Here is a 22,715-nt window from a genome sequence, read left to right as displayed (position 1 = left end):
CGGTGGCCTAATCCCGGCGCGCGAGGATCTTCATGATCTCCTCGCTAGGGCAGCTGACAACCGGCTTGCGCTTGGGCGGCTCGGCAGCCGCGAGAGGAGCCACGGCGTCTGCCTCGTCGGGAGCGAATGTCGAGCCGCGCCGTCCGGTCTGGGGTGCGTTCTCGCTCTCTGCATCGAGCGAGCCGGGTCTTGGGAAAAACGACGGCTCCTCTTTGGAGACGAAAATGGACTCGCGTCGCTCGAACTGGATGGGGGTGGCGTCATTTGGAGGGAGGTACGACGGCCCGCCTTTTGTGGGCGAAGAAACAAAGTTCCAACCAGGGAACAGGCCGGGGCTCTCGGCGTCCTGCGGGATGAAGATGGACCCACCGCGAGGACGCAGATTGTCAAAGGGGCTGGCGTCGTCGTCGTCGTCGTCGTCGTCGGGGCAGCCGTTGCTGCGGTCAGGCTCCTCCTTGGTGGCCTCGAGTTTCTTGGCGTCGAGGTGCGACTTCTGCAGCGCCAGCTCCAGGTCCTCGGGCGAGAAAGGCTGCGAGTCTCCACGGGTGCGATCCGAGCCGGTGGCTGGCCGTGTGCTGCTGGGACGGACCGAGTGGGCGGAGCTCGAGCGACGGCGGGCGCCCGTCGACTCTTTCCGTGGCGCGTCACGGGGGTCTTGTGTGGGATTGCGGGAGAGGCCGACTGGGGCAGGTTAGTGGGCGTGGGCGAGAGTGCAGTACAGATACACACCATTCAGGACGTCGCCCTCGTCGTCGCTGGCCTCGCGGATGTTGGCCGGACGGTCGCTGTCGGAGAGGCTCGCGCCAATGCCGCTGTCGACCCACGTCTCGTCGTCTTCGTCGTAGTCGCTGTGGAAGCTCGAGCGGCGACTGCGGTGGACGCTGCGGCTGCGGCTGCGGCGACTGCGGAAGCTGCCCTTGCGGCTCGGCAGACGGCTGCCCATGGGCGAGTACAGGCTCTGGTGGCTGCGGCGGCGCCAGGCCTTCTTGAAGCTGAAGGCGTCGAGGTTCTTCTTGTGCTCGGGGTCGACGGGGCGGCGGTACTTCATGGGCGGCATCTTCTCGCCGGGCAGGTAGAAGTCGCTCTCGGGCTGCGCGGGCTTTGGGTGCTTGCCGTGCTTGATCTTGGCCGCAATGCCGCCCTCGCCCTCCTGCCCGGTGAGGACGCGGCGGAGGCGGCTGCGCAGTGCTCCGGGCATGGTGGGTGTGGGTGTGGTGTGGGTGTGGTGGGGGTGTGGATGTGGATGTGAGGTGGATGTGAGGTGGTGGTGGTGGGAGTGCCGGTCAGGTGTGGTGCATGTGTGGTGCAGATGTGGTGCTGGTGTGGTGCAGGTGTGGTGCAGAGCGTCGAGGGAGGTGAGGAATGCCGAGGGTTGCAAGCGTGGGGGTGGTGCAATAACGGGTTGGTGTTGGGCGGGCAATTGCAGGTGCAGCCGGGCACGGTGAGAAAGTCGGCAGAGAGTGGCAGAGAGTGGCAGTGAGGCTGTTATGAAGAGCGGAGACTAGGCGGCCCAAGGCTACTCACTGCCGCGGAGTCGGGGAAGGGTGGGTCGCCGTCGTCGGTGAGGTGAGGCGGACGCTGGGGGCGCGCTGGGCGTGATGACAGGATCCGAAACAGAGCTGGCACTCTTGCGCGCAGGCGCTGGGGAGAATGCGGAGTTATAATGGCCGACGCCGCGGAGAGGGACGTCCAGGCAGACTAGAAGAACAGACGACTCGAGATTGGAAGAACAGACGACTCGAGATTGGAAGAACAGACGACTCGAGATTGGAAGAACAGACGACTCGAGATTGGAAGAACAGACGACTCGAGATTGGAAGAACAGACGACTCGAGATTGGAAGAACAGACGACTCGAGATTGGAAGAACAGACGACTCGAGATTGGAAGAACAGACGACTCGAGACTGGAAAAACAGACGACTCGAGACTAGAAGAACAGACGACTCGAGACTAGAAGAACAGACGACTCGAGACTAGAAGAACAGACGACTCGAGACTAGAGGAAGTAGAGTGGATTACAAGCAGGAGACTCGAAAGGGGAAGCTCGAAGACTACAAGGGGAAGACGCAAGCGTGGAGGACTTGGAGACTAGAAGAAAACGCGGAGACGTCCAAGCTTGAGCGAGCGAGCGAGAGAGAGGCCCAGCCTCGAGGCGGAGAAGGCGCAGCGGAGGCAGCAGGCCGGAGAACGGTGGCAGGCGGGCAAGGGAACGCTCGCTCGACACTGGACAGTCCACCGCCGCCGAGGGCACACCACCACGAACGGGGCACACCACCACGAACGACGAGCTGCATGCAGGATTCCTTCTGGAAGCGCACTACTCGACGCACCGAAGAGTGCAAGACAGGCGCGAAAAGCGCAGCCACCAACCACCAACAGAGCGCAGCGAGTGCCAAGTGGCCCGTCGGTGCCGGGGGATGGGCGTCGGCCGAGGTGCGCGGTGCAGCTGGCGACTGGCGACTGGCGACTGGCGACTGGCGACTGGCGACTGGCGACTGGTGGGCGGCCGCTGAGTGGACGGGCGTGGGGCGTGTCGAGACCCCCACTTCCCCCCACTGCGCTACGGCCGCGCAGAACGCTTCGCGCCCCTTGCAGGCCCGTCGCCGCCAGTGAGTGTGCCGTGAGAAATTCGCGCAAACACCGCCGCCAGCCAAGGAGCCGGGAGGGCCTGTCCGTTCGCACCTCGGGCCCTCCCCGGCAGCGAGCCTCTGACAAGCAGCCGTCGTGCGTGCCGGGTGTTGTGGGTGTTGTGGGTGTTGTGCGTATCGTGCGTATCGTGCGTATCGTGCGTATCGTGCGTATCGTGCGTGTCGTGCGTGTCGTGCGTTAGCTGCTCAGTGCTCAGCATCCACTTGTCCAAGCCTTGCACCAATCGCTTTCCTTTACCAGAATAGCACGGCCAACTGCCGCCAATGTCCCCTTGTCAGTCCCATCGTGCCGCCTACACGCCGTCTGGAGCCTGGCACCTGGCACGCCTTGCCGCGCCTCCTGTCAGCTGCCGTGTTCGAATACGGTACGCGGGGTAAGACGCCTCAACATGCTGGTCGGTGATCGGTGACATCACGAGGAGACGAGAGCCGGCACACCAAGGCCGTGCCACCTCCATCACCGCGAGCGAGGACGAGGAGAAGAGAGCAGGTGCAGCAGGGCCGTGGCACCTTGATCACCGCCTCCACGCGCACACTCGACTCTCTGTTGCCTCACCAAGCGAGACAGCCTTGGAGCCTGGCCAACGATGACACGATGATACGATAGACGATGACACCACAGACGATGACACCACAGACGATGACACCACAGACGATGACACCACAGACGATGAGACACCAGGATCAGCCATCTCGCGGGCCTGCCGTCGCTGTCCCTCCCACACCCCACCTCAACCAGGTGAACGGGGAAACACTCCCCCTACTGTGCACACACGCTGCAACGGGCCTGGTGCTGGCTGCTTGTGGCGGCGACGCGCACCATGGGAGCGCCATCTTATTGGAGCGCTGCCCAGCTCCTAGCGGCCCATCTAGATGCTATGAGGTCATGAGAGCGCACGCTGTAGCTGTCTCAATGGGATGATGTGATTCCACAGCAAGACCTCTCTCTGCCTTGGTTTTTCTGCAGCTGTATACCTGTACACGAACCCCGTCATACCCCCGCCAGCCCACAAGCCACCTTCCTTTCGATCCCTGGAGCGATCACACAAACACGATACCACAATGGAGAAGATCAAGAGCCTCCTGTAAGCCTCGCCATACACCGTGCACACACACACACACTCTCTCCCTCTCCCTCTCCCTCTCTCCCTCTCTCCCTCTCTCTCTCTCTCTCTCCCTCTCTCCCTCTCTCTCTCTCTCTCCACTTGCTTACAGCGATCCAGTCACCCCCACGGCAGCGACAAAGACCGTGAGACTGCCGGCAATGTCACCCACGACCACAGAGGCACCACTGGCACAGCTGCGCAGTCCAGCACAGGCACCTCTGGGACCACGTCTGCCGTCCAGTGCGTGTCTTGCGTAACAGCAGCCCAGCTCTACTGACCGATTTCACAGAGCAACACCCATCTACAACCAGATGACCGCACATGGCAACTCGTCTGCCACGGCTGGCGAGACGCCCAGGTTCTCCAACACACCCAACGTCGGCGCCACCGCCCGCACGGGCACTGGCACAGACACATCGTCTGGCCTTGCTGAGGACAGCCATGCTGGCCATGTCGGTACGGATGGCCCAATGGGCGGTGCTCGTGTAGCTGGCGCATCGGGAAACCACACCAACCAGATGGACAGCGCTCGACACAGCGACAGCCGCCCGCATGTCAGTGGCGGCACCTACGACGGCAACAGCGAGGCAAGCATCAAGTCTGGCGTCATTGGCTTCACGCCTGGCAGTGGTGCGCAGGGCCACGCTGCTTTGCCTCCCATCAACGCTGCTGAGGGCAAACTCGACCGCGACCAGCTTGTTGGTCAGGGAACCACCGACACAAACACGGGCGCGGGGCTCAGGAACGAGACCATCCGTGAGCAGCCGAGCACGCTTCCTGGTAGGTAGTCCATTGGATGCCATCACTACCAGACTACTGTTTCGTCTAACATCCTCTGGCAGTCTCATCAAGCAGTGGCCATCATAGCACCTCAACTCCCCAGCCGCATGATTCCAGCCGCACCACGCATACAGATCGCTCCTTTCCCCTGGCTGGCGGCGTCACATCAGGACACCATGATCACAGCTCAACCACGCACACCTTGAACACGAACGAGCGAGAGCCGGGCACCAAGGAGCGCCAACTTGCAGGCAACGACCTGCACGGGCGTGAAGGCCTAGCTGGCGCGGCTGCGGCGGCTGCGGGCACAGCCGCCGCTACTCACGGCCACGGCAGCACGAGCTCTGCTTCCCCACGAGGTACCTTCACCCACCAGGTCGGATCGCCCACCGTACGTGTTTCCTCAGTCCTGTCTTTCGTCAATGCTGGTGAGCAAGATGGCTAACGCATCCCAGGCTCATTCGCACATGACTTCGAGTGTCCCAGAGCACAACATTCACCCTGACGCCCTGCATGCCGCAGGTGCTCGTCCTCTGAACGAGTCCAGCTCACCCGAACATGGCCCGCCTTATGAGGCGCCTCACCTCAACACCGGCACCCTTCTCGACTACGAGAAAGCGTTTGGCAGCGATCCTCACACCCAGCACACCGGACTGCTATCCTACCGCCCTCAGGCACAGAGGACAGGCACCAGCCCACATATTCCTGGTGAATTCCCTGGTGCAACTCCCCCGAACGAGCGATCTACACCTATTCTTGGTGGCCCCGGTACGTCCTCCACGGGGACTGGTCCCTCCACTTCCCACCAACTTCGTCATCCTGGATCCCTCAACGACCCTTCATCGCGTTCAGCCGAATCATCATCTGGTCACCATCTTGGACGCGACGCTGCCATCGCTGGTGGTGTAGGCGCGGCAGGTCTGGGTGCCGCCGCCCACCACCCACACGAGGCCCCGACTTCTGGGAGTGGCAACCTATATGATGACAAGAACCCCTACAGCTCCAAGGCGCTTGACCCGCGCGTTACTGGCGGAGACTCTCGCTTGAACGAACAGAGGTTGGATCCCTCAAGCACCTCGTCCACATCCAGCTCTCAGCCTATCTCGGGTTCATCTGCACCTGTTCCACCCCCCAAGGCGGAAGAGAGACAGCACCATTATGGCCGTGATGCTGCCATTGGTGGAGGTGCTCTTGGTGCCGGCGCTCTCGCTGGCAGCGCCCTCTCTGGCAGTGCCCTCTCTGGCAGTGCCCTCTCTGGTGACAGACACCACGAGCCCAGCACTCAGCAGGCCTCGTCTCTGCCTACCACCCAGCACTCATCGGGTACTACCAACCCAGCCTCGTTCGGCACCACTGGCGCACCTGCTCCTCGTTACGAAAACACCACCTTGACTTCGCAACAGTCGCCTTCAGCCTCCACAGCGGCCTACAGCCAGTCCCAGCCGCAGCATCACCATGAACGTGATGCTGGCCCCGCTGGAGGTGCCGGAGCCGCAGGATATGGTGTCTACGAAGTGGCCAAGGCCTACGGTGACCACCGCAGCACCCAGCCCGGAGCCGCGATGCAGGAACAGCGCTACGACCCCACTGCAACTGGCGCTCGTGCTCCCAACCCGGTCCCTGCTACCTCAGAGTACAACTACCACAACCCTGATGTTGCTGCTCTCGCAAGTGCCACTGGTGCTGGTGCTCCCGGCCACCACAGCTCTCAGCATGGCCAGACTCAGCAACCCTACACGACGGCTCAAATGGCTCAGCAGGCTCAAGGCTACAAGTCTCCTGAGATCACCGACAACGACTTGGGTCCTAAAGATCACAGCTCCCGCAATGCTGCTCTTGGTGCTGGAGCTGGCTTGGCTGGCACCGCCGCTGCAGGTCACGCGATTTCACACCACGACAACACCACCCGCACTCCTGCATCGGCTACTCAGCCCGGCTCATCCTCGTTGCCCCAGCCAACCGGCTCCCTCACGCAGGGGCAGCAGTACCCTCACAACACTGATCCTACCCAGTTCAATGACAAGCGCGACGCCGCTTTGCTTGGAGGTGCTGGTGCCGCGGCTGGTGCTGGCGCGGGATACGCCTACGGCCAACGCACGCAGCCGCAATTCGATCCCAAGCAGCAGGAGAGGCTCGACAAGGAGACAGCGAAGCACCAGCACGACCTTGAGAAGGAGCATGAGAAGGATCTCAAGAAGCACGAGAAGGATCTCAAGAAGCACGAGAAGGAGGCTGCTCATCACGACGACTCTGAGAAGAAGGGTGGTCTCTTGGGCTTCCTGCACCGCGACAAGTCCAAGAAGGATCCCAGCCCAGAGTCTTCTCCCCGTCGCACTGAGGACCACCACTACGGCCGAGACGCCACTGTTGCAGGTGGCGTAGGTGCTGGCGCTGCTGGCCTTGCCGAGCATGAGCGTGAAGATCAGTTCGGTCACGGCAGCGGTTACAAGGGCAAGAACCTTCTGCACAAGGATCCTCCTGTGGGTCACCCGGCGCGCGAGGCTCTCGAGGCCGGCCACGCCAACGACCGCGTTGGAACGGATGGACTCATTGGCGCAAGTGGCAGCGGAACCACTGGCCGCACAGATGAGCATCACTACGGTCGCGATGCTGCCCTCGGCGGCGGTGCCCTTGGTGCCGGCGGTCTTGCCGCCCATGAGCTCCACGACAAACGCACCGACCCCACCCACACTACCGTTGGCCACACCGACACCGGTCTTGCTGGCTCTCAGCAGGCCACTATTCCCGGCAACACCACGTCTGGATCAGTGATGGAAAACCGCGAGCAGCACACTCCTGCCCACCACGCCTTCACTGGCGGCAAGCGCGAGCACATTGGCATTGATGGACCCATTGGCGACCCCAACATGATCTCTGGCGACCGGTAAGTTCTGCTATCCCCATGTAGCCATCCCACTCGTACTGACACGCCCCAGCCAAACTCAAAAGGGAGTCTACGGCGCCCACCCCGTCGAGGACCTAGCCAAAGACCACATCGTCATCGAGCCATACACGGGCCTGCCTATGAACGTCGGCCGCTACGGCGACGGCGCTGGCGGCACAGACGGCGGACCCATTGGCCACCACCACCACGAGACAGTCTCCGGACAGGTGCAGCCCGGCACTGCGGACACGCAGCATGCGACGACCAACTGGGAGGAGATTGCGAAGAAGAACACCATCTACTAGAGTGGGGTAACGGCACGGTGGTTGTGAAGGGAGACTGCATGAAATGAGTGGACCAAATCACGGTTATGATCACAGTCCTTATACGCATACCTCTACTTAGCCCTTACTAGCTGCAAGCACACTAATGTCTTGATAAAAACAGTATGCCTACTCCTTACCGTGCACTACAACACATCTCCAGCATCACTAGGTGCAAAGTTGTAGAAACTATTATAGATAGGTTATATCAAAAACTAGCTGGTTTGTATTACTCTTTTACTGTATTACTGTTATTTAGTATATGAGCTACTAACCCGGGCGCGGAGAGCTGATGCCGGATACTCCTGTGCAATCGCAGCGCAGGAAAACCAGGACGTGACGGAGTGGGCTGAATGGCGTGGGTATGAAACGCCGGGTTTCCGACGTGATGCCGGATTGAGGGTGTGAAAATCCGCGGCACAGGACTGGTCGGGAGATGCTGAGCGGGGAGTTACAGCGGGGCTGTGCGCGGTTGCGTGCGGTTCTGGGGGGGGTTGGTGGACTGGGTTGTGCTGTGCTGTGCCGTGTCGTGTTGTATCGTCCTCGTCGTTTGGGGTTTGGCTTGAGCTTGTATGTGGAGATCTTCCAATGTAGAGGGGCGATGCCTCGTTGTGCGGTTCTGGATCTGTACGGGGCCCTCTTTCATGTCCTTACCCGGAACTGTGGCCGCTTGTGGCATATATGTTAGATACAGCTACTCTGGTGATATACTAGACTCTGCACAGAGGAATTTTCAGTCGGACGGTAGCTTAAAGCTTGCTCTCCAGTCAGTGCTTCGACCGTGCTTCTCGGGTGTTGTCTACGGGTTGAGTCATCATATCAGCCTAAGGTCTTTTGTGCCTAAGCCCGGAGCACTCACCAGTCCATCCCAGGATCGCTCGCATTAAAAGGTTCTTGGTTTTCTCCTGTCTGGGTCTTACGTAGGCATACCGGGCCCGTCCTCTGTCTCTAGGCGCACTCTGCTCTGCAGACGCCGTTCGCGGACGCTGTGTTTCCTTCCCGGCCTCTCCATGGTGTTGTCATTGCGTTTCGTGCGAACTGCTCCGTGTCTCTTCTTCCTTAGCTGGCTCGTCTGGCCTACGCTGCCCATACGATGGGTAGGCTTCTTTTCTTTCTTTTTATTACGTCGCTAGAAGCTGCTTTCTTGCTGCTAGTTCTGCAGCCTGACGTTTCTCGCGACGCTGCTCACGGCGCTTTTGCCTTTCCGCTTCTTTCGTCGCTTGAAGTCAGTCGGCCGATCGTTCGGAGGACGACGGAAGTCCGGGGTGATTTGTCTGCGGCGTGTCCACATCGAGACAGAAGCAGATCGACCTCTTCAAACTCAGTATCGTCAAATGATGCAGGAGGCTGAAGAGCGTCAAAATGTGTTGCGAGACGGTCTGCCGCAGGACAGGGTCTTATGGTCCAGGACATTTCTAGCCTGTTCGATTACGTCCGCAACACAACCCTGCGTTACGCGGTAAACGTAGAGATCAATGGCAGGAAGAGAACGATTCTTTGTGAGAGTCTGAGGCTTGAGCGTACGAAGAAGTCAGGAGTATGGCGCTTCGACAAAAGCGGTGATAGGTCGAAACGTGCATTGATATGCGTCGGGCTGCACGGAGGAATGACACGTCGTACACGCTTATCTCGTTTGGGTATTGTTGCTGAAAGAACAAGATAGGTCTGGGGACGCTGTGGTCCGACTATCTCAGTTAAGATGTAGCAACCGGATGTTCGAAGATACTCGAGTGAGCATCACAGAAGGGACAGTCGAACATACGACTAGTCTGTACACAAACACGAACATTGTTTAGTCGAGGCTTGGAGCCAAAGCGATGGCCGAGAATCTCAAGTCTCCACCACTGTCAGCCTCAATCCGCATCAGCCTACCCAAGCTCTTTTCCAACGCGGCAGGACTGAGCATGTCTTCGTCATTGTCCAGCGCGCCGCGGTCTAGTGGACCTTTTCGATCACCCTCAAGCTCCCAAAGGTGCCCATCCTTGGCCTTGACAAAAGCCACGAAGTGTCCGTAGTCTTCATTCGATGAAGGAGTAGGCGCAGCCGTATCTCCAAGCTGAGCAGCTTCTGCATGAGCCTTTTCAAATGCGTCAGAGTCTTCCAGTACTTTGGCTCGTTCGAGCATTGGCTTTGGCAGAGCCTCCTGACGAATCTGATCGAGCGTAGATCCAGACTTGATGTGCTTTGATGCCTCGCTATTCAACAAGGTATGCACTAGACCGATTGACCCACACGCGTGGCCGATGGTCTGCTTGAACCAGATCACCGGGTCATCTTCGCCCTTGCCCTTGTAGTCGCTCTTGTCCTTATCTTCAGTTATTCGCTCGTCGTTCCAGGTTGGTGTCAGTGGTAAGATGACGAGCAATGCATAGACAGGACGGGGTATGAAGGCGAGAAGGTCAGGGTCGGTGAGCGAGTAGATGTCGTAAAAGGAGAGTTCATCGTCCAGGCCGAGAGCTCTGGCAAGGTGATTCATCACGACCGGGTTGTTCTCAAGCATCGTGAAATGCTTTGGCGCCATTTTTGATAGGAGTGGCAGCCGTGCGATTGGGTTTACGTAGTACGCGTGATGCAAAAGTTGTATTGATTGCGAGTATGCGCTGTCAGCATTGGCTAGAGGTTCAGCCGTGATGGGTTGATAAAAGCAAGAAAGTTTAAATATGTCGGAGCTCGAGCGGGGAAGAGGGACTGAAGTCCCACCGCTTCTCCACTAGCCGCCAGCTCTCAATGTGGGGCATTCACTCGCCCGTAGCTTTGACTTCGTCTCTCGCAAGGTTGTCAACAATCAAAACGAACAATATTTCAGGCCTCTGTTTGATTTATTTGACAATTTGTGGCTACAGGCTTTTATTTAATTGAGTTCCAAGCCTTAATTAGCCAGGTTCTTTTGTTTGTTTGTTTGTTTGAATGAACATTGAAAAAGGAGGCAGGTGGCTGGGGAAGGCGGGGGCAAGGGGAAGCCTTGGCCGATCCTTGATCACGTGACCCCATGTGATTGCACTCCATACGAGGCCAATCTTGCTATCCTCGCTTAGCTATTCAAACAGTAAACAGAAACATCACCTTCTAGTTATCAGATTCATCAGATTTTTTTTATTCCAAAGCCTCTTGTAGTTTTGTTTGTTTGGTTTGAAATAATTAAGTATATTAAATCAATATGATTGAATCTGTTTGTTTGTTGACAACCTTGGTCCTTTGTATTCGTAGCGCCTTTCTGCCTGTTGCGTGGTGGGGTTGCAGCGATTGTTCTTCTTGTTCCTCTGTAAACTGAAGTTCTCCTTGATTACTCTTGTGCGACCGGACTTACGACGGCGCTCGAGTTTCTCATTACCTGGAAATCTGGTAATACGGTCGGCTCTCCGCACCATGTAGCTTACCTCTAGTTTGTGCATATAAGTTGGAAGCTCCCCGTCCCAACATTAATACTAACACCATTCAGATTTTCTTCATTCGAGCAATTTTAACCCCCTTGGCACTTCCACAGTCATAGATACCATTATCACCATGGACGACGAAGCACGCCAGGCCCTTGCGAACATGAAGATGCCGCGCAGGCCTATCAACTTCGTCTCAGCAAAAGAAGGAGAAATCCTAAAGCTGGGACACATCACATGCAGAATCATGGAAGACGGGTCAAGGACAGGTACAACTCCTCCCGTCTCCAGCAGCACCTAAAGCTGACAGCACAGACAACCGCATCGGCAGCGCCGAGTTCACCCTCCCACCCAACACCGCCGGCCCGCCTGCGCACTGGCACGAAATGCACGATGAGACCTTCCTCGTCACACAAGGCACCGTGCGATTCCACGCGCCTGATAACACCTATCACGACGCCAACGTCGGCGACTACGTCACAGTCCCTATACGAGCACCACATACATTCTCGAACCCCACCGACCAGGAAGCGAAGTTCTTCAACACTTTTACACCCGCTTTTTACATCGACTACTTCAAGATCCTTGCAGAGGTGAGCAAGAGTGATGAGAAGATGAGTAAGGAGAAGAATCTGGAGGTTATGGCAAGGTTTGCAACGATGCCGGCGAAGGAGATGCTGCAGGAGATGAATGGGAAGAAGTAGGGATAGAAGGCACTACAAACAAGCCCGTATGAATCAATCCTATTCGAAATCGTGAGTATTAAGCTATAAGGAACGCGCAGAACGCCTATGAATGCAAGTGATAAAGGATCAGGTTCTTCACTGGCCAGCAGCAATCTACACTCCAACAATTTTCAAGATATCAAATCGCCCAACAGTGCACCAACCCACCCCGCCGCCTCAAGCAGTTAATGTTCTTCCTCTCCCTCACCCTCCTCGACCGGTCGACACATTCTACACTCCCGGTACAACATCCCACAGAACTCCCTCACTGTCTGCTCTGGTCCCCCATCAACCCCCACATCGTGACCCTTCATACAATACCACGTCCAATCCCCCTTGTTCGCCTCATCGCGCTGCAGATAGTTCTCACCTGGACTCCATGTATCGAGGCTGAACGTGATTTTGTCAAGCACCGGTCCGTTAGGGCAGTCCGACGAAATGGTGCCTATGTGCTTAAACGACTGACTTGAGTGGTACCAGATCCAGAGCGGGTTCCAAAGCGGGTCGCCAATGGCCGTTGCGTTGAGGGTGAGGTGGGTACACGATTCCAGAGCCGAGAGCTCGGAGCGGAGGCGTGCTGCGAGAGCCCAGGATGATGACGCCATGGTGCGTGGGTCGGCGCAGCCGAGCATTGCGCTGGTGGTTGTGAGTTGGAGCGATGCTTTGCGGATTTGTTTGATTGTGGAGGGGGCGATGCTCCAGATCTTGTCGTTGGGCGTGGAGGGTTGGTAGTTCTCGGAGGAGACGATAAGGTTGAAGGTACCTTGCTTGCAGAGCATGTCCATATATTCGGTGTGTATTTGCTTGTTGGCGAGGAATATCCAGTTGCTGGAACCAAATGCACGTGTAGCTTTCTGTGAGTTGGTGGATGATCTCCAGAGACCTGTAAGCATCCGATCCAGCGACGATGCGCTCTGACGTGCAGCAGGTGGGGGGTAAGAGGGGTCTTCTATAAGGTTTTTGTAGACCATGTCACGCAGCTCTTGCGGTAGAGACTCGAAGGGAAACTTTTTGGCGTTGTTGATCTGCATCTTCTGTAATCGTTGCAGAGTCCGATTAAGAAGGCCAAAGAGAGTGTCCAAAAGCAGGATGACGGTCGAAGTAAAGATGCTAGTGGCAAGCCCGAACAAGAGATCGTGGGTCCATGCCGACTGTAGATCGCTTCTTATTGCTGCATCGTTTACACCCCAGGCCCGTTCAACGCGTACAATCTTGTCCATAGTGGCTGACTGGAGTCCTATCCGGACAACACCTGCACGTCCGGCCCAGTACACAGCACTATGCCGCGCTTCGGTTGTGTGGATTCAAGCACGTGGCTTCCACTCTGTAGTGCGTGCAAGTCGCGTGGAATGTCCGTCGAAGGGTCGTGGCGTCAATGTCCGAATCGCAAGGTGCGCAGGCTGCGGAGTCCGAATTTGGACGCTGAGGAAAAATGGAAGGGAACAAAGGGACCGAAGCAATATGCGCACAGTTCTCTAGTGGTCTTCGAGGAAGAAGTGTCAGGGAATCCGCAGCTACAATGTCATTATTAAACTGATGCCTTGCACTGCCCAAAAGAGGCAGCCTGAAACGGCAAAGGACAGAATCCTGTGCAGCACCGCCACATCATCCAGCAGTTATATTATCGCTTCTGGCAGGGATGACTACAGTCAAGGCTTGCAGTTGCAAAGCTCGTCAGATCGAGCTCATTGAGTTGCGAAACGCTATCAACGATGCTGTTTGTCCGATGCGCAAGTGAGTTTGCGGGGATGAAGCTTGCCCAGTGGGGGCCTGAGCACGGCCGAGTCCGATAGTTCTCCGAGATCACAGACACTAACCACGTGCTCGAGAGGTCTACGCCTTCGGCAAATCAGATTTGTACCATACGAATAAACGACCCCAGGCGATGCTGTTGTGCTGCAGTGCACAAAGGAGACAGTAAGGAAGATTGCAATGGTCGCGTATGTTGCCGCTAGCCTCTAATTGGCTCTTCGATAGCTGCGCTGCGTTCTGACCTCATCTTCAATATTTCCTTTCCTCCACCACCACCAACACAACACAGTGTATCGCCGACCAGTAGCTGCACAATGTTTTGGCCTTATCCATGAGACAGTACGCTTTGTTTATCTCAATTAAAACTTATGACCCACGCTATGCCAGACGAAGACGACCTGTTAGTTGTCGCCCTTAGTGGCGACCTCATTCTCGATGTATCGCAAGAAGAGGGCAGTCAGCAGTACTCGTACAGAGTAGACTCTAAGACGCTGCAACAGAACTCTAGGTACTTCGAGAACCTCTTGAGTGACCGCTTCAGTGAAGGTCAGAAACTCGCCGCAGCTCTCAAAAACCTGAAGCTTGCGGGGCACGCGACCCTTGAAGACGCGCCCGCGGAGAGCCTTCCCCGTATAAGGATCATACATGCTGGTCGAATAACCATTTCTAAGGCGTCTTCGATACGAAACCTCGTTGCGGACTTCCTTCGTGCCATTCATGGCCTCGATCTCGCAGTGTCAAACCCTCCCGTAGCAAACATTGCCAACTTGGCTGTTGTTGCCGACCGTTTCGATGCGGTGGAATGCGTGGCAAGATATGTGCACAGAAAGAAGTTCTTGCAGTTGACCGAGGCCAAGTCAAGAGGACGAGCAAGTCCTGCTTTGACAGAAGAGAGAGTGCGCCAGAAGTTGTTGATCGGCCTACTCCTCGACCACCCACCGTGGGTGATACGCTACTCGAAACACCTGATCATGCGCGACTCGGTACAATGGCGTCCCGACATCGAGGAGGACTACACAAAGGCTCTGTGGTGGGACATACCGAATGGTGTCGAAGACGAGATGATACAGCGGAGGGAATACGTTCTGGAAACCATCAACTCTCTGCAGGCGTATTTCCTTCGACTCTATACGTCAGGAGACCGACAGTGCAAGCTGGGCTATGACACGTCGTTACAATGTGATTCGTTCCAGCTTGGCGAGATGATTCGCTTCTTCACCAAGATCGATACGTTGCGGATGCAGGGCAAGATCTACGATTTGGACGGTGACCAAAGGTGAAGGTATGATCGAGCGGTCAGTCGTGGTTGCTCCTTCCAGTGCGACGCCGCCACCTCGCCTCTCACCTCTCACCTCTCTCACACCTCACAACTCACAACTCTCAACCCGCACCTCTCGCTCGACCTTCCTCGCCCAGCAATCTTCAACAAATACCCTCCTGCCATCAGCTTGCTTACAACTCGCCATTGGCGATATGGAGGACCTGGACTCGTCTGACATCGAATTCGATGCGCCGCCGCGCAATCCATTCCATAATGCAGGGAAGGCCAGCGTCATGGCGATGCTAGATCATGCCCTCGACGATCGTATAGCCTCAAAACGACAAGTGAAGCAGCTTACCTTTGCGAAAGGGACTCCTAACACCCAGTATATTCATGCTCTCTGGTGGAACCGCTTTGCTGAGTTCAGGTTGAACACACTCAACAAAGGGTATGCGTCTCGATAAGCTACCTTTTCGCCACTGACGAATCTATAGTGCCAACGACTTACCCAAAAGCGAGGAGCTCGAACGGTTCTTCACCACCATCGTCAGCCGTGTCAAGCCTCGGACGAACCAAGTACCGGCATACAGCTGGCTCAAAAGTGGCGTTGGCTTCACAATCGAGAGCTGTGTGTTCTACCACGACAAGTTCACCCTTTCGCCTCACGAGAGATTACGAATATCATCTCTCATCGACTCGCTGCTCCAACAGGGAAAGGTCACACAAGACCCATCCTGGGAGCGAAGCTGGGCAGGAGTGGTCGTCGTCCGAAAGCTGATACACTCACTGGTCACTCAGGCCTTTCAGTATGGTACAATGACATGGGACATCGTTCTTGCTAAATGTCTGTCGATTGTCCTCGTATCTGCGTTAGGCGCACGCGCTGGCGATGTGACCGTCGCACCCCGAGACCAACACACACTTCCATACCTGGTCTACAAAGACGTTATCATCAAGATGAAGGAGGGCTCGACGATTGATGACCTGGTTGCCGTTGTTACCCTGCGGAATGAGAAGGGTGACAAGTATGTGAACCACCGGGCTGTTCGAGCCATCATATCGGCATGGGCGTTAACCTGTGCACCAGGGCCGATCCCAAGAAGAACCGAATCGTATTGCTCAAGGCATTGCCGTCACCACGTGATTCATTGGTGTGTCCGATCAAGCTGCTCCTCGCCCTTGCTCTTCGCCTTGGGAATGTCCCGGAGACATGCATCGAGGACCTCATCAAGAACACCGCACGGCGCAAGAATCGTACCGTCCTCTGGAGTTTTCCTGAGCGATCGGTGCATTGCGCATTTGGTGCGAACGGTGCCGCAGTGACAATAGACAAAGCCGCTGGTAATCATCAATTGACACAGACCATGGCCCAAGCTACACTCGCGGCAGGACTGTTGACTCGACTCCACGCTCACGATCTCCGGCGCGGAGCTGCTCGAGACACGGCACATCTGGAGGGCAAAGCAAAGGGTATAGCGAACAAACAGGCTACTATGGTGCTCGGCCACAATGCAAGTTCAGCTAACAGGCCGCTCACTGCACACTACGTTGGTGCCCATGATGACGACATGTGGACAAAACGCGTCGACAGGAACTATGTCGACTCTGTCTATGAGACGCCTGAAGCCGAGAACCCCTACCAACGTAAATTCCAGATTCTCAAGCCGCAAGACGTTTCTGAGGAATGCTTGGCCAAGGGACTCGATAGTGGAGTTCGCAAAGACCGTGCCAAGGCATCCAAACTGCTTGAGAAGCGTCGGCAAGCTGACTGGGCCGATCAAGAGAACCGTAAGAGGCATATGTCTCATGCGAATGAAGAGAACGTCTCGCAGCCTCCACCCGCTGGCATAGTGCCGGACAGTCATACACTTGATGAGAACCGATCAACGGAGCAAATCGCCGCTGGCGATTTTATCGACCCACAGCTTCTTCAGCAGTCTGGACAGCTGTGCAACGTCATGATTGGAGCCAAAGGTGCAGTGACCAACTCACGCGTCGAGGACCTCCTTTTCGACAGCGTCCAAGGTCTCGCGTCGTCTGCTTCTGAGTTTGGGGAGTCTGACACGCTGGGAATTGTGCGCCAGCTCTCCGCCATCAACATCAGTTGCAACCAGATCCTTTCGGGATGGGGCAAGACAGTTGCCCTTGCCAAAGAGAGGACACTTTCTCTCATTGAGGGCAATAGTCGCGACAAGGTGACGAGCTATGTATATGCTTGCACCAACCAGTTATACGGCTGCAGCTATGGGAACGTACTCCGGATTGAGGTCAGCCGCCACGAACAAGTTTGTCCAATCACCTCTGCAGCTGCTTATGATGAACTTGTTCAAAAGGAGGCAACGAAGACATTCAAATGCACCACAGGCGACTGCACCAAGAGTTTCGACACTGTCGGAAAGCTCAACAGTCACGTCAAGGAGATTCACCAATATCCAAGGCCTTGCGCCAAAGGATGCGACGGTATGTTCGCGAGCAGACAGGAATACAACATGCACATGGAGTCCCATTCCAGCTTCACGCCAACCCAGTGCCTCGTTCCAGACTGCAAGAATACCAACACCTACAAGCGGGCGCAGATATATCGCAAACATGTTCGAAACGCTCACAACATACACGGCAAAGATATTGACCAGCACATGCCGTACAAGAAGAAGGCGAACTTTGAGCCAACGCAGTGTGGTGTCGGAGGCTGTCCAAGTCGTGCTACTTTCAAGTTGCCGAATCAGTACAAGGCTCATCTGCGCGAGAAGCATCTGATGGCGGAGGATGAGATAGAGCGGTGCTTCAGCTAAGTCAGCGTCTGTTTCGACATTGTCGATTAGTCCATTACATAGCAGGGTTGTGATAGCAGATGTATGTGGAATAGCAATACGGCTTTTTATGTAGCAGATTACGTATAGTACGCTGATAGCAATCGAGCAAATTTCCTTAATAGATAGTTCCAGGATGGGATGTTGATGGCGAATGTCACGGCTTAATGCGTCGTTGGTTCATTCACTGCACGTGATTTTACTGCATCTCACGATTCACAGCACCTGGATTGACTTTTTCGCGATGCACAGCACCTAGTTCTACGTTGTCGCTAAGTCCATAATGAAAGTCGTCCTCGGTTCCGTGAATCGCCGACTAGACAGGCAGTCCAAGGAGCTGCATCGCAGGTCATGAAACTGGTATCTACATACGTTTATCAGGTGTTCAAAAGGCATTCAACGGCGTTTAGGCAGCGGAAAATTGTGGCTTCATAAAAGAGGACGGGCCTCAGGGATGAGGTGTACCAACGGAGGTCTCTTTACTACATGATACCCGGCACCATGACTGGACAGCAGGAGGTTTTTTGTTTCAAGCAGCGATAGAAGTATTCGACCGCAACGGCCACGATAAGCACAAGTAATACCTAACTCCAATCCTAACTTTTTCTCAACTGCTGCAATTCACCATACTTATTTTAGGGCCGAATCGTTCGTGGCACGCATACCAAAATATCTCGCCAACCTCCACGGCCTGCCTAAGGCAGACTCGCCTAGCCATTGTGGGACTTGCCGACTACAACACATTACGCGATCCAGATTTCACATGTCATGCAATCGACATATACAAACCATTTTTAGTAAAACTACACCAAACACTAACTTTTCATAGTTAGAGAAAGGTCAATTTCTATTAATTTTTTATCCCAATATTACGAACATGCCTTCCTAACATCTATTTCTAGCGTCTGTTTTGTAGTGTAGGCGCTGGAACAGGCGCGCTGGCTATTGTAAGCTAAACAGAGTAGTTATCTGGTCTTAGTTGAGATAAAATCTCTGCAATAGCCTGTGCGCTTGAAGATTTAGACTGGTTAAAGGCACAACAAACAGAGAACTCCTAGCTATAGCTATTGCCTGCCTAGCAATTGCTACACAGCTATTACCTTATTACAAATACCCCCTTCTATTATAACTAGCTATACTAACCTCCTATACCTAGACAAAATTAACTAAGCAACAGCTTAAACACCCCTAGTAGTCTACTGTCAAGGCCACGGCTCTGCCCACCGTGCCAAGCATGCCTCAAAAAGGTAACAATGCTCACTTTGATAGTGAGACAGCGGCCAGAACAGTACTTATTGCCCTAAGGCTTCCTACAGGTCAGAGGTGGACGCATCCACATGCCTGAGGCTGAGAGTAAGGCTGAGAGCCTAACATCTACTACTAGCAATAGTAATAGACAAACAAACAACAATAACAACAATAACAACAACAACAACAACAACAATAATAATACAAAGACTGTTAACTGCAATAGCAATAGCTAGCAATAGACAACAAACAATAAATGCTAGAACTACCTACTTGTAGGATGGTTCTACACAACCCTAATTTAACAGGGCAACAGCTCTTCTTAACAAACTAGGGCACAGGCCCTTACTTTTAGACTACGAACACACATTTACTATCCCTTTAAAGAAACACACTCCTTAAATTACTAGAGCAGCTTAACTGCTCTTGTCTTATATAGTCTTAGACTCACACAGGACGTTAAACTTATCAATCAATTAATCAATCAATCAATCAATCAATTAGTAAAACTAGTGAAAATTGAAATATTCACACCCACGCTAAAAGAAAACTTCATTCTCCACCACACAGCGCCCGTAGTGGTTCAGTCCCCCTCAACCTTCCCAGACGCGACTCCGCACCAATCAATTACGCGGACCATTCCGACGCATCCCCAGCCATTTCAGGCTTTCGAAATATGCTTCCTGGGCCGCCTTACGCTCCCACTTCTTCACCCGACACGTCTTGGTTTTTCCGTTAGGCGTGATGTAGGTTCTGCGTTTTTGCATGCCCTGATGATAGTCAGCAGCTGTGTCGTTAGTGTTTGCAGCATTGTTCGACGTACAAGTCCGGCCCAGATGAATTGTTCTTCGGGGCTCATTGTGTGGTAGTATTTTGGGAGCGGTTCAGGGAATATTGAGAAACAGCACATTTTCGTGGTGATGGTGGTGGTGGTGGTGAGTTGTTGTTTTGGGGTTTCTTTTGGGTCTTGGAGGCGTTGCACGGTTTTGTGCTGTTGGGGCTTGGAAGATGGGAAGTTGTGGTGGTGAGACTTTGTGATATTTGGATTTGGGATGGGGGGGATGGCATATTATATACGCATCTTGACAAGTCGAGTTTTATATTTTCGCTGTGAAAGTTTGGTTCGGTGAAGGAATTGTGGTTGAGATTTAGACTTCCCGCTGGTATCGGACATTCCAAAATCGATATCTTAGATTTCATGGGTTTCTTCCACAGACAACGCTCCGAGTTGGTTCACAGGTTGTTTGTGGAAAGAGATCGAAAGACTAGTACAGACCGAGGGAAATTATTATTTTGGTTCGTTCGATGTTCGTTGAAATTTTCATCGCATTCGTAAGCAATTCTGTAATTAACCATGCCGATGAACGAAAATATCTTCCAATCGCGGGCTATAAACACACATTAGAGATATGGATGTATCTACCACACTGATAACTTTGAGAGGTTGAATACTTTTTCGAGAATGATTCATCCGACCACTGAAGCCTCCCTTCCTGCCATTCTGATCATGTCCATCCACTCTTCTGAATCTGCAGAACATTGCAGGAAAAATAGGGTTTCAAATTTTGGTTGGTCTATGAATCGCAGTCTAAGACTTTGTCTGCGAACCCGGTGAAGCCCGCATATGACACTTTGGACATGCAACAGCTGTCTGGTTCTCTACCAGCCAAGACTCCTGGATAAATCTCACGTTTCTCAGATGGGATGGATTTGAAGATATTGGTTGCCAACGCCACTGCAGAGATGACATAGCTGTTGCTTAGCATCGTGAATGCGGTTTGCTGTCAGTCTTCTCCGGATACCGGACAACTTTGCATGGTTCTAGTTTTATGATATGAGTACAGACTAGGTTCCAGGGACAGATCCAACCAAATCCACATCCAAGCCTTCCGCTATAGCGCACTGCTGACTGCAATTTGCTCGATCCGGATGCTGCGAAGCAAAGTTTGCAGAACTTTTGCGGGAACTCTTGGTAAATTGTCGGTGCCTTGAGTCCGGTATCCCAGACCTGCTTGTTGAAGACGTTTGGGTTCATGATATCCTGGACGCCCATAGCCTCCAGCCCATCTACAACAAGCCGGAGCTGTAGAGATTCCGATGCTATCTCACGTCTAATTTTGTCTGTAATATGGCTCAGCTACGTCAAAGCACATCACGTACTTGAATGACAACGACAAAAAGTGAACGCGAAAATTACATTGGGTTACTTTGTGTATAAGTCATCTGGTACTTTTTCACGTTCGATATAATCACCTTCCATTCTATTGCATAGTACCTCAGGAGATGTCGGAAACCTCAACTCAAATGTGTGATCAAAGGCCCCTACAGCATGTTAGTTGTGCACATCGAGTCTTGTTTGAACACTCACCATATACACCAGGTTCCTGTACTTGATCTTCCACAGCCCATCACGCTTCACCCACGAGTCTTGATACTGCCCGTACGCATACAGCATGCTCGAATAATCCGCCACATCAAGCACGCCTCCCGTCACGTTCCGCTGCAAGAAATGTGCAGCCCTCAAGTACGTTGCGCTGATCGCTTCCGTCTTGTTACAGAGACGAATGGTTTGGCTACCAAGGAGATGCTGCGTCCCAGGAAACTGTGCAAGAGAGGCCGACAGCGTTGTTGTGATTGATTCGATGCCGTTCAAGACACCAAGTGGCGCCGAGTAATTGGCTATTGCATCCGTGGTGAAGACGTCGGACAGCGAATCGAAGTCGCGGGCGTCTATGACGTAGGCATACAGTGAGAGCGTTTGGCGAATTGCCTCGGTCTCGAGGAGCGCTTCTACATTCGCGACTTTCTGAGGTGGAAAGTGGTTTGCCAGCTGTGAAATCGGAATCGGGTTCGGCGAAAAGCCAGCGCACGACTGCGAGGCAACGGCCTGAGAAACAGCAACAAGCAGCGTTGCTGCAAGGATGTGCATCATTGCAATGGTTTTTGTTTGGGAGACAGGCAATCGTAAGGACGAGTTCTGATCGAGTGTTTCGAGGTATGGCTTTCGACTGTCACAATGCTGAGTCGAGAGAACCTTTTTCCTAGAACTGAGGAAGAGAGGGACGATGGATTGGCACAGGTACGGGTGCCTGTAATTATAAGTAATCAAGAAAAGCCACAAAGCACCGGATAAGCCGCCCGCTTACGGTCCTTCACGGAAACAGTGATTGGCTTCAAGCCTTGTCTTGCGCCGCTGCTAGAAATTGTACGACAAGGATCTCTTATTAGGATCTACTTTATTTTAAACATGAGATTGTACAGCATGATAACGTGAATCTATACTCTTACCTTCTCTCTGGGGTAACAAGCAACGCTGTTGCTTACGTCAGCGGCTCTGCATCAGATTAACTCATCTTAATTCATCTTGTCGAAAGCCGGCCGTCCATAACCAATGGAAGCCACAAGTGTTGAACAGTTGACGTGTTCCTAGTCAGACGTTACATTGATCACCACTATTGTGACTTCGTCTTCGGAAACGAACCTTGTCGCTTTGCACCATTATACCTTCTCGAAAGCTTCTTGGAGGCACGAACATGTCTCGAGTGCCTGTATAAAGAAGAAACAGCTGTGTTGTGTAAACTTTCTGCGTTGAAAGCTTCACTTTTCTTCTTCTGGAAATATGCATTCGTGTGCATCCTACAAAGCTCAAATTCTTCATCGACATGAAGCAGGTGTGCATTCGCTTTTCCCTTCAAGTACCTCTCTCGGCTTCCTTACGGTGTTGGCTCCCAACGGCATTTGCGAACGGCGAGTACGTCGGAGAATCGGAAGTTGTTGCTTGCTTCTGCGCTTTTTCTTATAAC

General features: G+C 54.0%; 10 protein-coding genes across 10 annotated transcripts, besides 20 other annotated features; 5 read left to right on the top strand and 5 right to left on the bottom strand.

The window, feature by feature from the left end:
• Positions 1 to 7: 7 nt before the first annotated feature.
• EKO05_0007098 (uncharacterized protein) lies at positions 8 to 1,198 on the bottom strand (the record flags this gene model as incomplete). Its single annotated transcript, XM_038940647.1, has 2 exons — positions 8 to 681; positions 730 to 1,198. 2 exons carry the CDS (start codon positions 1,196 to 1,198, stop codon positions 8 to 10), a joined length of 1,143 nt encoding a protein of 380 aa, XP_038797621.1.
• Positions 400 to 425: a tandem repeat.
• Positions 824 to 848: a tandem repeat.
• Positions 863 to 939: a tandem repeat.
• Positions 1,198 to 1,339: a tandem repeat.
• A 954-nt stretch (positions 1,340 to 2,293) lies between these two features.
• On the top strand, positions 2,294 to 2,614 carry EKO05_0007097 (uncharacterized protein; the record flags this gene model as incomplete). Its single annotated transcript, XM_038946302.1, has 1 exon — positions 2,294 to 2,614. One exon carries the CDS (start codon positions 2,294 to 2,296, stop codon positions 2,612 to 2,614), a length of 321 nt encoding a protein of 106 aa, XP_038797620.1.
• Positions 2,448 to 2,500: a tandem repeat.
• A 107-nt stretch (positions 2,615 to 2,721) lies between the features above and the next one.
• Positions 2,722 to 2,828: a tandem repeat.
• Positions 2,829 to 3,711: 883 nt separating this feature from the next.
• EKO05_0007096 (uncharacterized protein) lies at positions 3,712 to 7,724 on the top strand (the record flags this gene model as incomplete). Its single annotated transcript, XM_038940822.1, has 6 exons — positions 3,712 to 3,734; positions 3,873 to 3,995; positions 4,045 to 4,535; positions 4,598 to 4,926; positions 4,991 to 7,419; positions 7,472 to 7,724. The coding sequence occupies 6 exons, from the start codon at positions 3,712 to 3,714 to the stop codon at positions 7,722 to 7,724; spliced, it is 3,648 nt and encodes a 1,215-aa protein (XP_038797619.1).
• Positions 3,771 to 3,851: a tandem repeat.
• Positions 6,581 to 6,612: a tandem repeat.
• Positions 7,725 to 8,203: 479 nt separating the features above from the next.
• Positions 8,204 to 8,278: a tandem repeat.
• Positions 8,279 to 9,534: 1,256 nt separating this feature from the next.
• EKO05_0007095 (Ubiquitinyl hydrolase 1) lies at positions 9,535 to 10,242 on the bottom strand (the record flags this gene model as incomplete). The annotated part of the gene is made up of 1 exon (XM_038946301.2): positions 9,535 to 10,242. The coding sequence occupies one exon, from the start codon at positions 10,240 to 10,242 to the stop codon at positions 9,535 to 9,537; it is 708 nt and encodes a 235-aa protein (XP_038797618.2).
• Positions 10,243 to 11,246: 1,004 nt separating this feature from the next.
• EKO05_0007094 (uncharacterized protein) lies at positions 11,247 to 11,820 on the top strand (the record flags this gene model as incomplete). Its single annotated transcript, XM_038940858.1, has 2 exons — positions 11,247 to 11,385; positions 11,432 to 11,820. 2 exons carry the CDS (start codon positions 11,247 to 11,249, stop codon positions 11,818 to 11,820), a joined length of 528 nt encoding a protein of 175 aa, XP_038797617.1.
• A 206-nt stretch (positions 11,821 to 12,026) lies between these two features.
• On the bottom strand, positions 12,027 to 13,061 carry EKO05_0007093 (uncharacterized protein; the record flags this gene model as incomplete). Its single annotated transcript, XM_038946300.1, has 1 exon — positions 12,027 to 13,061. One exon carries the CDS (start codon positions 13,059 to 13,061, stop codon positions 12,027 to 12,029), a length of 1,035 nt encoding a protein of 344 aa, XP_038797616.1.
• Positions 13,062 to 13,973: 912 nt separating this feature from the next.
• EKO05_0007092 (uncharacterized protein) lies at positions 13,974 to 14,873 on the top strand (the record flags this gene model as incomplete). Its single annotated transcript, XM_059636953.1, has 1 exon — positions 13,974 to 14,873. The coding sequence occupies one exon, from the start codon at positions 13,974 to 13,976 to the stop codon at positions 14,871 to 14,873; it is 900 nt and encodes a 299-aa protein (XP_059492936.1).
• A 53-nt stretch (positions 14,874 to 14,926) lies between these two features.
• Positions 14,927 to 14,989: a tandem repeat.
• Positions 14,990 to 15,066: 77 nt separating this feature from the next.
• On the top strand, positions 15,067 to 17,646 carry EKO05_0007091 (uncharacterized protein; the record flags this gene model as incomplete). Its single annotated transcript, XM_038940780.2, has 3 exons — positions 15,067 to 15,302; positions 15,349 to 15,879; positions 15,942 to 17,646. 3 exons carry the CDS (start codon positions 15,067 to 15,069, stop codon positions 17,644 to 17,646), a joined length of 2,472 nt encoding a protein of 823 aa, XP_038797615.2.
• An 829-nt stretch (positions 17,647 to 18,475) lies between these two features.
• Positions 18,476 to 18,865: a dispersed repeat.
• Positions 18,866 to 18,869: 4 nt separating this feature from the next.
• Positions 18,870 to 19,014: a dispersed repeat.
• Positions 19,015 to 19,045: 31 nt separating this feature from the next.
• Positions 19,046 to 19,067: a tandem repeat.
• Positions 19,047 to 19,067: a dispersed repeat.
• Positions 19,068 to 19,108: a tandem repeat.
• Positions 19,109 to 19,167: a tandem repeat.
• Positions 19,109 to 19,206: a dispersed repeat.
• Positions 19,207 to 19,234: 28 nt separating this feature from the next.
• Positions 19,235 to 19,379: a mobile genetic element.
• Positions 19,380 to 19,413: a tandem repeat.
• Positions 19,414 to 19,535: 122 nt separating this feature from the next.
• On the bottom strand, positions 19,536 to 19,771 carry EKO05_0007090 (uncharacterized protein; the record flags this gene model as incomplete). The annotated part of the gene is made up of 2 exons (XM_038940687.2): positions 19,536 to 19,682; positions 19,736 to 19,771. 2 exons carry the CDS (start codon positions 19,769 to 19,771, stop codon positions 19,536 to 19,538), a joined length of 183 nt encoding a protein of 60 aa, XP_038797614.2.
• Positions 19,772 to 19,826: 55 nt separating this feature from the next.
• Positions 19,827 to 19,867: a tandem repeat.
• A 1,340-nt stretch (positions 19,868 to 21,207) lies between these two features.
• On the bottom strand, positions 21,208 to 21,844 carry EKO05_0007089 (uncharacterized protein; the record flags this gene model as incomplete). Its single annotated transcript, XM_038940793.1, has 2 exons — positions 21,208 to 21,234; positions 21,281 to 21,844. The coding sequence occupies 2 exons, from the start codon at positions 21,842 to 21,844 to the stop codon at positions 21,208 to 21,210; spliced, it is 591 nt and encodes a 196-aa protein (XP_038797613.1).
• Positions 21,845 to 22,715: the final 871 nt, after the last annotated feature.

The sequence above is a fragment of the Ascochyta rabiei genome, chromosome 11 (assembly GCF_004011695.2).
Source record: "Ascochyta rabiei chromosome 11, complete sequence".
In the NCBI taxonomy this organism is placed as follows: Eukaryota; Fungi; Ascomycota; class Dothideomycetes; order Pleosporales; family Didymellaceae; genus Ascochyta; species Ascochyta rabiei.
The sequence above is the reverse complement of the archived record's forward strand: the minus strand, read 5'-3'. Positions and strand labels throughout refer to the sequence as shown.